Genomic DNA, 16,314 nt, shown 5'->3' with positions numbered 1-16,314 from the left:
TACATTTTTAGCGAGGTCCGGAGCGGCCAAAAGTATAATATGGACCGCTGACGTCATACACCTGGATTTTTATCAAAATACAGTGATATACGGACCGATAGAGATTATATATATAAAGAAGGGACAATTTTATGTGAGGTATAATATATAAATATATAGTATATTATGCTGTAGCAGTTAAACAATTCGAACAAATACTTTGGGTCTTAACATCGAAGCGAGCCCGCAAGTGTTTTAGCTAATTGTGTTTCTTACCTGTCTTCTTAACAAATACCTGAATGCTTGCATTGTCTTTTAAATAATCGGGATGAAGGAAGCGTACTTTATTATATTTCAAAAAGTATAAGCGATTTATTATTAGCACGTATTTTGAACCATAACAATATGCATCGTTGATAACAATGGATTCAGTGGCTTCCCCTATGAATCGCGTGACCACTGTCCGGTATAACTTGTAGCAATGTGTGTTGCTGTACGACCATGTTTTCTGTTTGTTGTGTCTTGTTTTGTGTCCGAGTCTTCCTATTTCGTTACAAATTCATGATAATTGTAAGGACATGTTTGAGTTTCAGAGCACACAAACTTGTATAAACCGTTAAACCACTGTCCCAAAATAATCTATAACGATAGTTTGGTATAAGTTTTATTTTAATTTGTCTTGTGGCCTTGCATGTATACCATTTTGAGTTTTACGTTGCGTACGTTATATGTACCACTTTAATAAATAGTCACATATTAATAAGATTCCTTTATTACTTAAGTTGTTAAAATACTATATATATTTAAAGACAAACCTTGGTGTTAAACTGTGGCATAAGACTAAGTGATTTAATCAGACATGGAAACAATAACACTGATTATGTCAAACATGTCGTTTTTAGACGTGAAACTCATGAATTGATTTCAGTACTAGACGTTTGAAGCAAGTTTTAGCCAAGTTAGAGTCCTTTTTCATAAACAATAAGGAAGACCTTTTTATAGGCACAAAACGAATGCACTTAACGAAAAAAATACAACAAACAAAACAACCAGGACATACTAAACACTAATACATAATTATAGATACATGTATTTCCATTAATCCATCGTGCTAATCTGTGCTTATCAATTGTGTATTGTTAATCATAAGGTTATTGATTTTGAATTACAATTTACTTCTTTCATATGTACCCATTTCTAATGGCGTTAAGACCTATAATGCCAAAGAAGTGTTACCAAAAAATGGGCGAAACATCCTGCTTCCATAAACACAATCTTAGCTAGGTTCCATGCAACTTGTTTTGTCCCTGTACTTTTCATTGTATTATAACATGAATATTTTGCTTGTATTTACTGATGCAATAATATACAAAAATGAAAACCATGCTTATGTTATTTTGCTTGTTTATGCCACCGTTTATAACAGGAAGACTTGTACCGAAAAAATAAACGTAAGGCATTAAATGAAGCAAAACAAGGTGAGAGAGATCTGAGCGATATCAAATTTAATGGCCATTTGTTTTAAATAAAATATTCAAAATAGTTTAAACAGGTCCATTACTATGTGTCATGTTTTCATGTTTGATTTAAATGAATGCTTAACCAAGTGTACTACAATTACAATAAGTTTGATTTTCCACAAATTATTTTTTCTATATTTTAACTCTTAAATTGCAGAAGAAAATGCAGGAGGTATCAGTACAGCAGTGATTGGTGGCGTTGCTGGTGGTTCATCAGCAGTCATATTAATAGGCGTTGGGGTACTGATTGTCATCCTATACAGACGAAGATTTGCAAGTAATTAAAAGACATACCTGTAACTCGAGCTTAGTAGAGCAATTGTCCTAGTTTTCCATTGTTTTTAACTATTGTTTCATACACAATCCTAAGTCTGTCGGTGTTTATTAACCCGCATTTAAACGTTGATTCGCCTTTAAAGTTGTTTGATTCGTCGCTCTGCCTTTTCGTGTTGCTGCCAGAAGCAAATAAAATTTGAACGCATTGCTCATGGAGACGTGTTCATAATTAACACGAATCAGCGAGGCGAATATGGGATTACAAGTTTTTAATGATTCTTACTGATTACCGAAAAATATAACAAGCTTTTAAAGATGCATTTCAAATGATATTTTTGTTTCATCGAAAAATAATATTGATTTAAAACACCATTTTGAAACGAGTGATATATCATGTTTATTTATAAATGTTCCCTGAAACCAGTCTGAAAAACGATGTTTTATGTTACCATTCTGAAAGGGCCATCGTAATATATTTATTATTACTTTAAAATGTCATTACCGTTCAGCTTAAGTTGTTTCGCGTTTGCACCACAAGAATCAACAGATGGACACCAATTGTTTTGGACTCACTTAATATTTACTTCAAGTTTCAGAAACAGTCTGAGTATAGACACTTTACAACGAAGCTGGTGCTGAAATATTGAATTAATGTGATCGCTCCTGTGTATAATAGATATATTATGAGCTAGTGCTGATAAATATTCATCTCACACCACATTTACACCGGGGCTTCACTACACGGACACCTTTTAATTTACTCACAGGCTACGTCTATAAACACACTATCTCAAACTGTCTTAGTCAATAAATTTAAGCGATGTGCAAAAACCTTCAAATAATACTCTTCCAACTTTTCCAACTCTTCAGTATTTTGCAATTGATCTCTTTATATTAAGGCTTTGAAATACACTCCGGAACGAGCTTCATGCCATTATCTATTGCGACGTGTATCAGCTCGTTTGAATTCACTTTCGCAGTTCTGTCATTCTCAAGGTTATTTCCTGAAATAATTTGCCCTTGCTTATATTTAATGAGAAGGGTGGTATACCTGCCCTATATCGAATGCCTTCGAGTAAAAGCACGAAGCAGAGAACCGTTCCGACGTATATTGACAACTAGTTGTTTGCTAAGGCGAACGCGTCATCGATAGTTAAAGCGATTGACTCACAAAATTCCCTCAGTTCTGCATATTAGGCTCGCCATTTTTTTTTTCGAACATTCATTTCTACTAGGTTATCAAAATAATGCGTTACGTCTTTAAAAAATGACTATTTGTTTATGCTCGTAAAATAAATACCGTTTATGATATTTATTTGTTTTGTACAGTGGCATATAATTATTGTTTTCGTGTAAGAAACGTATTTATTTCGCACAATTCTAATTTTGATCAATAATGCGAATTCTGTAACTTCTGCCTTGTTTCGCTAGTGTAGCCTGCCTTAACTTCAATACACAAAAGTAAGAATTCATAGGCGCAAGCATTCTGACAGATAGCGGTAAATATAAAGAAATTGAAAAAATAAATAGTAAAGTATATGATATGTCAAATATCACGATAAGACGTTTTACTGGTGACCGGCATCACGTCTCGTTCGATGAGTAAACACATATCCGTTTCGACATGCGGTCTCGGCGGATACTGTTTTCACACCGAGCCCGACGTGATACAGGTCACAAGAAAAACGTCCTTTTATAACATCCCCTATATATCATTATTTTTATATCTGTAAAATGTTGCTAACAGTACTATCATAATGACAGAATCAACAATTTGACCTTTTATAATGTTATTACATATTAAGAGATCATTCTGTTACAGCACAGACGAAGGAGACTCATAATACGCTAACTAAGGGACAGTAAGAATTTTACTTGATTATATATGTGTACATTTAAAAAATGTTCTATTTCAAAACAGACTTAAAGAAGCACTCTTACTATCAAATACCTCAAATAAAACAATTGTTAAAATATACCGAAATGGATAAATAAAATGTCGAAAGAAATTGTTCTTATGAAGGCTGCCGAGTTGAATTGGAAAGAAAGGTGCAGAATACACGGTATTTCTATCTTATGAGACGATAGTAGATCACAGTAAATAATTTAGCACTCACCAATCAATTAATATTATTGCGTTTTAATCTATTAAATACACGGATACAATCAGTAATTAACATTTTTCACATATACATTATTTAGTAAGTAGTTATAGGTTTATCAATCAAAATATATGTTTGTTATACATGTGTATGTATTGATTATGAATGAGAGTGTCTCTTCATAGATAATTTTAACTCGCTTTCGTCTGTTTTAGGCATATTTGAAAATAGACATAGCTTATTATTTTAGTTTGTACTTATTTTAGATTCATCAATTTCAGCTTTAAGCTGATATGAATCTGTCTGTTTTACGAATCAATTGGGTACTATTAATAACAGCAACTACACTTTTAATATATTTAGTAATACTCAATTTATTAACAAGGAACATATAATTTATCGTTTTGTTTGCGCTTAAATGTACTTTATATAAATTTAAAATATATGCATTCAGCTATACAATGCTCTTATTAAAGGAGAATGCATTAACTTGAAAAGATACATAGCAATATCTATCAATACAAATTTATACAATTTGGGATATGTGAATACGCCAATAGTCAAAAACAATTATTAAATTATTTTGCAGCGTTCAACACGTCATAAACTACTCAAATCTTGATGTGAATTATTAGTGATGAACTTTATTTAGAAATATACAGCTGTTTGTGAAATATAAACTGCTTATTTTATCTTCATCATTGACTTATTAGACAGGCATTATCGGACAATTTATGAGTTGTTAAAATTTAAGAGTCGAGTGGATTTATGTAAAAACTGACGTCAAGATTAATTTCAACATTTCTGATTAGACATTTAAAAGAGATGTGTTTCAGTTTGTGTAAAAGGTTGTTAAAATATCTGAAAATAAAGTTAAGCATATTATGGCGATTTCACTGTCGTTAGTCGTACTTATACGGCTTGGTTTGTACATATCTGATAAAATCTCTCTAATTCCGTTAGAATTCCTTTTAAAATGGACAAACTTAAAGTGACACTCTCATTCAAACTCAATACATACACATGTCTAACAAACATACATTTTGAATGATAAACACAGTAACTACTAACTAACTAATGCATTTATGGAACACATTATTACTGAAAACAAGATTGTCCCCGTGTATTCAATAGCTCAAAACGCACAAATATTAAATGACTGGTGAGTGCTAAAAGATTTACAGTGATCTACTATCAGAAGAAAAGACGTGTTCCCTGAGACCAGTCTGAAAACGATGCTTTATGTTACCAGTCTGAAAGGGCCATCGTTATATATTTATTATTACTTTAAAATGTCATTACCGTTCAGCTTAAGTTGTTTCGCTTTTGCACCATAAGCATCAACAGATGGACACCAATTGTTGTGGACTCACTTGGTGAGTGCTGAAAGATTTACAGTGATCTTCTATCTTCTCATTAGGTAGAAAAACCGTGCTCGCTGCACCTTTCTTTCAAATTAAACACAGTATCCTTCATTAGAACTACTGTTTTCGATATTAATTCATCATTTAGGGTAAATTTAAACAACTGTATTAATTGTGGTACATCTTATTTTGGAGTAAGAGTGTATCTTTAATGATCATTGTAACCATATCAACAGGCCATCATGTGTACAATTTTCAAGGTATAAAGATATGTACATTTTAGTATTGCATTTTGGTATTGAGTAGTTTACACAATTTTAAGCGCTTTATCTGTATCGCCGGATTGTATTTTGTTGCTTAGGTGTGACATATTGTTATTAATTCGTGTTTGTAGAAAACTGAGTCATTTCAAGGATAAGCATGCTGACTCGGACAGCGATGATGGTATGTACTCTTTTGAAACTAATGCATTTCGAAAATCAAATAATGTTCCTTTTATAAATAAATTCATTTTAATGCCCAATGACTTTTGTGTAATGGTACTGATTAACAATTTTCCCCTAGTATGTGGGTGTGTTAAATGTAGGCTGAATCACAGAGAAAACATGTGACTTTTAAGAACTTAAATTAGATAAGTTGACTTATTTTAATATATTAATATTATGAACATTAATCAAAAGGGTTTGACGATATGGGATCCTCCTTCAAGATATATTTACAAAAAAGGACTATAACTAAATATGTTTAGTTTGAACAGTTTTCTATTTTAATAACCGTGATATTGACATTAACCATATTGGTCGAAGGCGCAATCTCATGAAAAGTCTCCATAATTGTACTATTTACTAAGTTTGGTCACAACTTGTTACCCATTACACACGTTATTCAGTGCCTACCGTTTTTTCTTCCTTTATGACAAAATAACAGCCCGGACACGGAAAACATGACTTATGGACGGATAGACGGACGGACGAAATACGTGGTCTTTATATACCGTTATGGTTTTCGTTAAATCACATTACAAATGGTTGTATCCGAGCAATAACTTTCTAATCAATACGTAGGATGGATTGGTCACTACAAAGAGTCTGTGTTGCGCCCGAAACCAAGAGTTTTACCTCATCCATAGATTTTTTTGGTGAAATTTTGCAATAATATGACACCGGTTCGTATCCATCTATTTAACGAATGTAAAAAAACTAAGAACCACTTAATGTTTAACATATAGAGACGATGTGTTGCACAAAACACATATGTCCTGTCCCTAAACATGAACGACGTCGTCACATGGAATGTTATTTGGTGACGATACATTCGATCTAGTCCGAAGTGTTACTATCACATTGGATATGGATTTAAAACTACTAGGAACAAATGTATTTGAAAAGACCAAAGTGTTTCCTTAAATGACCACCTTCTCATTCACGTTAAATGAATACTAACTTTTGGCCGTACTTGGGCATTTGAATTGTACGACTGGCATCTCTTGTTAATATCGAAAATTTGATTAAACAGAGTAATGTGTTATAAACTTATAAGGATGAACAAATTTACAGTGACATTGATCATAAGAAAATACTGACTCCAAATATATTAAGGGATATCAGCTGGTCGTGGAACATTTAGTTTTGAAGTTTTGTTCAAGACTTTCGTAACATTATTATTACATGCAGATACATTTTGTAAGTTATCGGGAGATGAAGCCGTAACTTTTCAAAACATGGTGGCCAGTTAAGTCTTTGATGAACACTTCTTAAGTATTCTTTTCAGAAGGACATGATCAGGATTTAAAACATTTCAAGGCTTAAATTCTTCACCAGGATTTTCCTTCATTTACCATTTAGCAAAATTGTTTATGCCATCTTAAGTGTCAGATTTCATGTTTACCAGTTATCTCTGAGGTAATTGTAACTCGAATGTAGCTTGAATGATATAAATTAACATTTTCTTTAGATCAGCGTTTGCTTGAGTTGTTTAAATTTACTTCCTGGAATCAAGATTGACACAACTAATGGCCTATTATGTGTAAAGTAATATAAGTACAACAAAACATATAATTAACATATAATTAACTGGTAATCAGAGGCCTTATATGATGTGTATGGAAATTGATCTGTCACGTGTAACCGAGGCTCTGTCGTACATTTCACTCATTGCTTATACAGAATATACAATTTATTGTAAATAAGCAATACACATGTTACCTGTAAGCCTAAAATAGAATTTTAAGTAACCCTTATCAGAGGTTTTCAGGTTCGCTCTAAGAAAGCAGTCTACGGTTATGAGCATAGTTCGATCTTGACTAATTTTGCTCTTTAATAACATCTGTAAAATATAGGCATACCCGATGAAGTCGAAAACCCGATGTATGAAAGTTCGCCTATTGAGCAGCAGAAAGTTGCTGACGCTATATATGCCATGCCAAAGAAAAAGAAAGGGGACGTTTATGCAGCTGTGAACAAGAAAAAGAAGAAAAACGGTAATGTCCCTGCGATTGTCCTTTGATTTAGGTTGAAATCAATGTCAAGCTGAAACCCCCCTGAGGAACACCTTTGTAGCTATTCATCATTGCTGATGGAATGGTTAACAAATTTGTTAAATAAAAAGGCGAAAGCTTTTTGAAGATATTTAAAACTTATACAAAAAATCATGAGCAAAGTGGTTAACAGTCATTGATTGCCTTAAAACCAATATAAACGAAGGCGTATCAGGTTTGAATAACTTCGAGCAAGCGTTGTTTTTTTAAAAACCTAATACGGGCTCTATACCGAGCGAGGCTCGGCAGAGCCCTATTACGCCTACATGTATGCGCATATACACTTAGCACTACTTTATCTCAAAATTGCAACCACTATGAGCCTAAAAAAGACGTAAAGGTGATGTAACCAGTATGTTTCTGTTCATAAAACATATTGAGCGCGTGCATGCCGGACATCAAAATTTCATCAGAGCGTGACGACACTGCGTTCGGTAGTTTTTGTCATCGCCAAATCGGCCGTTTCCGTGAAGAAAACAGTCTCATGAAAATTGAAACAACGAGATGCGAAATCGCGCCCCAGTATTTATCAAAATAGTTCATAATATGCTTATAAACAATTACTATGCATACCTTTGGTAAACACACAAAGACAAATAAATCATATTTCTATAGATTGTCGGAGATATATATTTTGTTTTCACTTGTTCATTATAGTATTCGTACGCATTGTTTACCATTCTAAACGAAGGTCACTATTCTGTTTTCATTTTCCAGTAGTTGTCATTATTGATTTTAGAATACTATTTAAATGTTTGACAATTGTTGATCGGATAGAAATTTCCAAGAATTTATTCCTGTTGGATTACCGATTTAATTACGACCATGGATTACACCGGTACACGTAGCAGAGCTTGTCACGTACATGTAACAGGTATGATTATTTTGTAAAAACACAATTCAGTTAATCATAAAATGAAAGTATCAATTTCATAAACTTATGACATGCAGTTGACCAGTTCAGAAATCGCTATGGCTGAGTGGGATATTTTCACTGAAAAGATGGATGGGGTGTCTGTGAGCCATAACCATGCCTGAGTGAGAAGTTTTGACTGAGATAAAAGGATGGGAACTCCTTTTAATTATCAACACGCTGGTTGAGAGAGTGAAACTAAAAACATATACGTAAATTGTTTGACAGGGGAACTCTTGTGCAATGCAACTTTTTAGTGAGAGATTGTTATTAAATTAAGAAGTTGGACGGGGAGGATGCAAGAGGGGTATCCCCTCCTGCCAAGCGAATCCATGACGGGGCGCGAGATAATGACTAAACAGATAAATGGACGGTTGCGGTCCGACACCATCATCAAAGGATGGGAACACCTTTCAATTATCAGCGCGCTGGTTGAGAGATTGAAACTAAAAAGATATACAGGAATTGTGTGGCAGGGGAACTCTTGTGCCATGCAACACCACTTTTGTTTGACAGATTGTTAAGTAGTTGGACGGGGAGGGTGTGTGATGGTTATCCCCTCCTGCCGAGCGAAACCATGGCCTTGTGAGTGATTGTGACTGTAAATATGAATGGTTTTACTTTGATCCACAGATTGTGTGAAAGATTGTAAATGAAGAGTGCGGGAGGGTTGACCCCTAGTGTAAAGCAACACTATGGGGAATGAGAGATTGTGACTGAATATGTTAATAGGGAGCTAGCGAGCTGACACCATAGATGTTCAAGGGATTGAACAAAAAGATGGATGGGGAGAGTTTTCCATCTTGCGATGCAATACCTTGTTTGTGTCACAGAGTTTAACTCAAAAGTTGGACGGGGGGGGGGGTTGCGGGAGGGGTGTCCCCTCATGCCAAGCAACACTATGGCTGAGTGAAAAATTGTGACAGGAAAAAGTGGAAGGGTGGACTGGGTGCGGATCTAAATACACTAATGAGCAATAAGGGATACTTTTTTATTAGTTTGACATTTCTTATGGATCCCTGTAACGCTAATGAGTACAACTCTCTACCATTTAACACCGGGCGAAATACTATAAAATTATTATAGTAATATTATGCATTGGTGTTGAATAATAATGACAAAATTGTTCAATATAAATGTATACCTGAGATTGAATTAACCTGGATTGAATTTGTCATTAGAGTCGTTATTTTCTCATAATTATATCCTGGGTCACATATTATACCGTTCTAAACTATACACAACCTGTCAGATTAGTCCCGGATTTAAAGATATCGGGATACTTGATAAACAAACGACACAAGTAAGTGTTTTATGATATCTGAACATGTTATTTAGCATAATGACATGAACAACTATGTATTTAATAGAAGACAATAGTATTTCCGTAGAAATTTGTATTTATAACAGTAATAATTTCAAAATTGTGGCCGCGAGGAATCTTTGCGGAAGGACCATTCGCTACTTTTTGCTGGGATGGTGGTAGTCACATGTGTCCCATACTATAAATCTCAAAAGACTCGTTGACTTCCATTTAGGTGATTTAGGTGCTGATTAACATCATGGCCATTTCAGATATTCTGAAAATAACGATGTGGTGTCAACATCTGTCAACAAACAGCAGGGCTAAGAGATTAAAATGAAAAACATTAATGGGAATGCTGTGGCAGGGTTGTCCTGCCAAGCAACACCATTTCAATGTTACAGAGAGTAAGTAACTTAAAGCCAATAAAGAATGGACGGGGAGGGTGTGGGAGGGATCTCCCCTCTTGTCAAGCAAAACCATGGTGAAGTGCGAGATCGTGATTGATAGATGAATGTGCGGTTGCAGGCGGATGGTGTTTCTGTGGGCCTCAGTTTGTGTGAAATATTGTAACTAATTACTCTGTTCAGGGCGTTGGAGAGGCGACCAATCACGCCAAACATCACAATGGCTGAGTGAGAGTTGCGACTAAAACCATTAAAGAGAAGGGCTGTACCCTTTCCATGAAACAACATGGCTTAGTTGGAGAATGTTACTTAAATCCGCTTAATTTACAGGTGTACATGTATCTTATTAAGATGTGCACTTCTATATTCATATATGCTGTTCTAAATATAATCACTCCTATATTTTAAAACTTTAAAATGGAAGTGCACCCCCTTCATAAATACAAATGCACCTCTATATCATGCACCTCTATATTTAGACCGGCATGCCTTTTCTTAGACTCCTTAAAAAATAGGTGCAACTATATTTTTTCAACTTACATCGCCGTTTAGCAACTTTTCACCAAAATGGTAAGTCAACTGTACTGGCTTGCTCAGACTCAATCTCAAATTTGTTATAAATAGCCATTGTGTCAATTTCCTGCTTGTTAATTAAGTAAAAAATTCTAAATGAGATGCCTCAGACACCATTGCTGACTGAAAGAAGCTTGTGTCGTTCACTGTAAAGACTGTAAAGACCCTCTGCCATTCACTCAAATCTGCGTGCGATAAGGCTCCAGTTTCTCGATAAATGTTAAGCGTAACTGGCTTAAATATCTCAGTTCAATAACTAAATTTCATTTTGAAACTTGATTTTACAAAACAAGAAATAGTTTATATTGATAGTGTAAAACATATTTTCATTGTATAGTCGAGAAACTCATTAAATCTTAATGAAGGAAGTTACACCAAAATGAAACTAGTGTGCTTAGCTTGAACCTGTTATAAAATATTTCCGTAAATTTGGGCAAAGATGCATGGCGTACATGAACATACAGTAATACTAATTAATGATGAGCAATATGTTTGGTCATATAGAAGTTGTGTTACTAAAGGACAATTAGATTTCTGTGTAAATGACTTGTAAATGGGATGTGTCAGAATTTTTTTCCCTGTATTTCAGAATGCAGCTATGCCACCTGATTTTTGACATTACGATTGCGGACTGATGTTCAGCAATGCAGGTATTGCCATTTTATGTTAAACTGGGGGCAATAAGTTTCGAAATTAACTGGACATTTGTCAAGTTTTCCCTGAAATAAAATAAGCGAAGCTTCTTAACATAGACAATTGCCAGTATGTGCTCTTCGATATTTACATTCGCCTGTTGTGACATCATTTGTTTATTTCAATACTGTGCTCCAATTAGATAAGCGTGACATCATTTAACCAGTGATGTACGAGGTTACATATATCAGCTGTTTTTTTATACTAATGTAAGTTATGCACCAGTCAATTGTAACCACAGCCAAACCAGGTACGGGGAATAGTGGGGACTTTGACTTTCTATAATTTTATTATGGCTCAAGACCACAGTTAACCCCCCCCCCCCCAGGTATGGGGTTGTCAATTTTAGGATTCCTGATGGCAAGTGACATAGGCAACATGTTTCGATACTGGGTTTATCGCCCATTAATTTAAACTTGTATGCCAGAGATATGCTAATTAAGTATGTTGAATACTGTAAGCTATCAATGCGTCAATGAATGGGAAATTGTATCCGAACTGACGCATAATGTGAGTAAGATTGGTCATATAAGCTCATTGACCCTGCTTGTTTCATTCCTAAATGAATTTCTTTCATGCTGTTTGTCTCTCGTTTCTGGTGCGGCTTTAAGATAATATCATTTTCTAATGAAACTGCTGACTTGTGTTGGTCTTTGGCCTGTAGAGTGCATCTGCTGGCACATTTTGATGGCTCTTTTAAGCAAACATTACATTAATTGCAAGTTCTATAAGCAATAAAACAAAACTTCCTACAAATATGATGCAAAATGATTTTTTATTTAGCGTGCATATGATTTTCAGTTTATGAATACCTAACAGATTGTGTATGCCTCGAATAATTGTTTACATGCATTTTTCATACTTTAACAGTAGTAGCAGTTTTATTCTGTGTAAAACATTGCTTTTGTGTCTTGCTTGCAGACTATGATGTGCAAGTACGCTGCAGTAAGCTGCAGCTCCCCCCCCCCCCCCCTCCGGCTGTAGTCCTGCAATCTGAATCCAGGAGATGCAGCTCTGAATCCAATAATTAAGAAGAGTGAAGAAGTTAGTGAACTCTGTAGTATTTGTTTATATGTAAATGATTCAAAAGAGTGAGATTTATAGCAAATCAGTTATAATTCAGCAACTTATAGACAATGGTAAAGTGCTGTACTCTTAAATCTATGCCAAATCTAGCCATTCAAATAGATACTTAAAGTAAAAAATAATAAAATTGGGCATAATAATGTTATCTCTGCATTTTCTATACCATGTAGCCACCTCGTACATGAAAACACTAGAAGTGGTCATGAATTTTTCAGTTTTGGCATTTTTTTGGCCATTTCCTTTGTTGTGCTATTTGTCCCGGAGGCAATCAGTTTGGCATATAGTGGTATTTAGACTGTCTATAAACACATGATCACTGAATTATTTGTTTTAAACTGAACAGTTTGGTTACCGTTGTGTAGAACTGGACCAGGAAAGCACAAATTTGACAAAATGAAGCATTTCAGTTTGGCTTTATGTTGTTGTTTTTATATAAAACACTAAGGTGATAAGAGTGGAAAAAAATCTTATTTTGCTGAAAAAAATCTTAAAGAGTAGGCAGGCCTTTTATGTGGTGCTGTTTTATAGCCACTTTTGAACGCTACAATGAAAATTTACTTGGTAAGATTATTTCAATGCATAAGGTACAAATAACTCTTCAAAGGTGTGCGACTTACCATTTGATAGAAATGGCTATGTCTGCTTTTTATGAAAATACCACAGGTGCTAATACTTGTCTCATTCTTTAAGTGTGTAATATATCATTGCCAAATTTTCATTATGTGTTTCATGTAGCCTGAAATTGAACTTGCAAAAATATTATGGTAACTGTTGTTAATTGAAAAACTAGGTTAATGTCTATATAAAACATGTAGTAAACATAACTGTGGTCTTAGGCCATATTAACATATTTTGAACAAAGGTGACTTCATTTGTTAGTGTAATTGCCTCTTCATCTGTGTCAATGTGAACAAATTGATCATTGTGTATTACTTCATTTTCGTATTAATCTTTTTCAGATTGGGATCCATCACTTCAGTACCGTATTCACCAGTAACGTTTAATGCAGGATACCAGATTGGCATCTTGGATTGATCACTTCAGTACCGTATTCACCAGTAAGGTTTTATCCAGGATACCAGAGTGGCATCTGGGAATGATCACTTCAGTACCGTATTCACCAGTAAGGTTTTATCCAGGATACCAGCGCGGCATACGGGAATGATCACTTCAGTACCGTATTCACCAGTAACGTTTTATCCAGGATACCAGAGTGGCATCGGGAATTGATCACGTCACTACCGTATTCACCAGTAACGTTTTATCAAGGACTCCAGAGTGGCATATGGGATCGATCACTTCAGCACCCTGTACCAGAGTTGCATTTGGGACCTGGGATCGATGACATAAGTACCATACTCAACAAGAACGTTTAAGCTAGGAGACAAGAACTGCACATGCACCACAGAGTGTTCACAATAGAGCATCGTAAACTGTAATAAGTATCTTTTTAGATTTAATTAGGGATGCAATCGAATGGCAAAATTGATATTCGAATATTCGGTTATTCTTTTGATCGAATATTCGTAATCAAAATACATCTTTTAGAAGTTGAAGTAAACTATTATTATTATTTGCTAAAGTAATAGCCGGTGCATTTTAACCCTACTTTGCCGTAGCCAGTATGCTTGGCCGACCCTGCTCTCCCCAATTGAGCCTCTGAAATTACCCATTAGAATGAAAAAGAGCAATACCTTATGAACAAACAAAAACGATAATCGAATAATTTCAATACCAATGCCTTCACATTTGTTAACAATGTGAAACAAGACGGACTCCCGGTCAAATGATTTTATGCGTCAATGGAGGGTCTTTCCGTAGGACGAGCAGCCTTGGCAAAGGCATTTTAATTTACCGGAACTATTTTTTTGTTTATGCCACTTGTCTAATAGCCGGTTATTGTTAAGATACGGAGACATTTTATTGTACCAGACGATAAGTTCGTAAATGACATATGACGCGTGTTTAGTGTAATGTCATTACACTCACACCTCTGGCGGAATGGGTCAATCGCTGTAAAAACAAGACAAACCAACTTTAAACACAACAACAGAGTTGTAGGCAAAAGATATACCAGTCTATTTATTCGAATATTCGAATACCGATTTTGACATTTGAATACCAAACGTTTGATCGAAATTTCGAATATTCGAATATTCGTTTGCATCCCTAGTTTTAATTATTAAGTAAAATTGGTTATTGGTAATTTTATGAAAAGACTTCATTTAAACACTTGTGTTGTTTTATTGAAAGTGTTTGTAAAAAGATCTTTATTTCCATTACTTCACAAATTTTCATTCTGCAGTTATGCTTATTATTGTAAATTATTGAAAACAAGTTTTAAAACATCTGGCACAAGTGTCTTTAGCTGATAAACAAGATCCCGATTCCATTATATTTCATTTTTTATAGATATATGTTAAATTTGTATATTGGCACAAAAAAGAGGTTATTGAATGTTCATTTTTGAGTCATGTAAAATAATATGAAAGCGCTGTATATAATGCTGGAACTAACAGTGTTTGCGTAGTAATTTCTGAAAATCAAGTGAACATGCACACAACAGTTCAACTTGCATTGTTATCTCAGAGAATATAGTATCAGACTGAATGAGCTAATGTAATCATACTCATAGTGCATTCTTGTTCTGATTGTGATGTGAACTGTTAAAGGGGATATACACCGTATGATGAAATAGCGAAAAAAGAGAGAAGAAAATTGTAGAAAACAGACATAAACTTGCTATCGATGTGTACAATGCATTAAAACTAACTAACTGAAGTACCACATATTTTACAATTTATTTATTTTTCACAGCTTTTTCGTATTTTCCATTAAAAAATTACTAGGTATGTATACCTAGTAGAATTCATTCTTATGCGTGTTTGACTAGTCGATGTTATCACGTGTTATTACCAAGTTAGTATTGGGTAAATTAGTATATTTTTTTTGTTTGTATTTAAGAGATTTCTCAAACATTAAAATATTCAAATTTTGCATTGCCGTTAGGCCTTTTTTTTAATCATATGTTTTACGAACGGCAAGAGATGTAAAGTGTCAGAGGAGGAGGAAATACAAATAAAAATAAAATTACATATTTGGTCGGGAAAAAACACACAGAAAAACAAAAGCTATAATGTATCCTCTATGATTTTCTATATTTAATGTCAAGTCAATATGTAAGTGTGTGCACATTTGTTTTTGTTTTATCTGACAAGTTCACTTCATATTTTCATTAATCACTCTTTATTCTTTGCAAATGCATGTTATAATAGACCAGTGACATAAAAAAATCAACTATTTTCGGTAAATTTATTTGCCATTACGAGTTTAAGGAATCGGCCATCACTCCACTGTGTTGTCTTGGCTGCAAGTTGTTCGATACTAATTCACCAACTATGTCATTGTTACAGTTAGCAAAAGATAATTTTTGTTTCCTTCTATATAGCGAATATTTATCCGCCAGGAACTAGCGAACCAGGAACTTGTAAATCAACGGATTATAGCTGTCTGATGAAACAAAAGCTGTCTATCCAACAGGGATTCAAATAATACTAGTTGT

At 34.4% G+C, this 16,314-nt stretch overlaps 1 protein-coding gene across 3 annotated transcripts in view; it reads left to right on the top strand.

The window, feature by feature from the left end:
• The window catches only part of LOC128233698 (hemicentin-1-like), a 65,988-nt gene that overhangs the window by 44,525 nt on the left and 5,149 nt on the right, over window positions 1–16,314 (top strand). For 2 of the 3 annotated variants that reach the window (XM_052947502.1, XM_052947501.1), the window contains 4 exons: window positions 1,657–1,776; window positions 3,598–3,637; window positions 5,636–5,685; window positions 7,580–7,720. In XM_052947502.1, coding sequence (XP_052803462.1) covers window positions 1,657–1,776; window positions 3,598–3,637; window positions 5,636–5,685; window positions 7,580–7,720 — 351 coding nt within the window. Of the gene's footprint in view, window positions 1–1,656; window positions 1,777–3,597; window positions 3,638–5,635; window positions 5,686–7,579; window positions 7,721–11,562; window positions 11,624–12,587; window positions 12,711–13,711; window positions 13,850–16,314 lie in introns of those variants that run through there. The other variant, XR_008260756.1, reaches the window with a different exon arrangement.

Source organism: Mya arenaria, chromosome 5 (genome assembly GCF_026914265.1).
Source record: "Mya arenaria isolate MELC-2E11 chromosome 5, ASM2691426v1".
NCBI lineage: Eukaryota > Metazoa > Mollusca > Bivalvia > Myida > Myidae > Mya > Mya arenaria.
The sequence above is the reverse complement of the archived record's forward strand: the minus strand, read 5'-3'. Positions and strand labels throughout refer to the sequence as shown.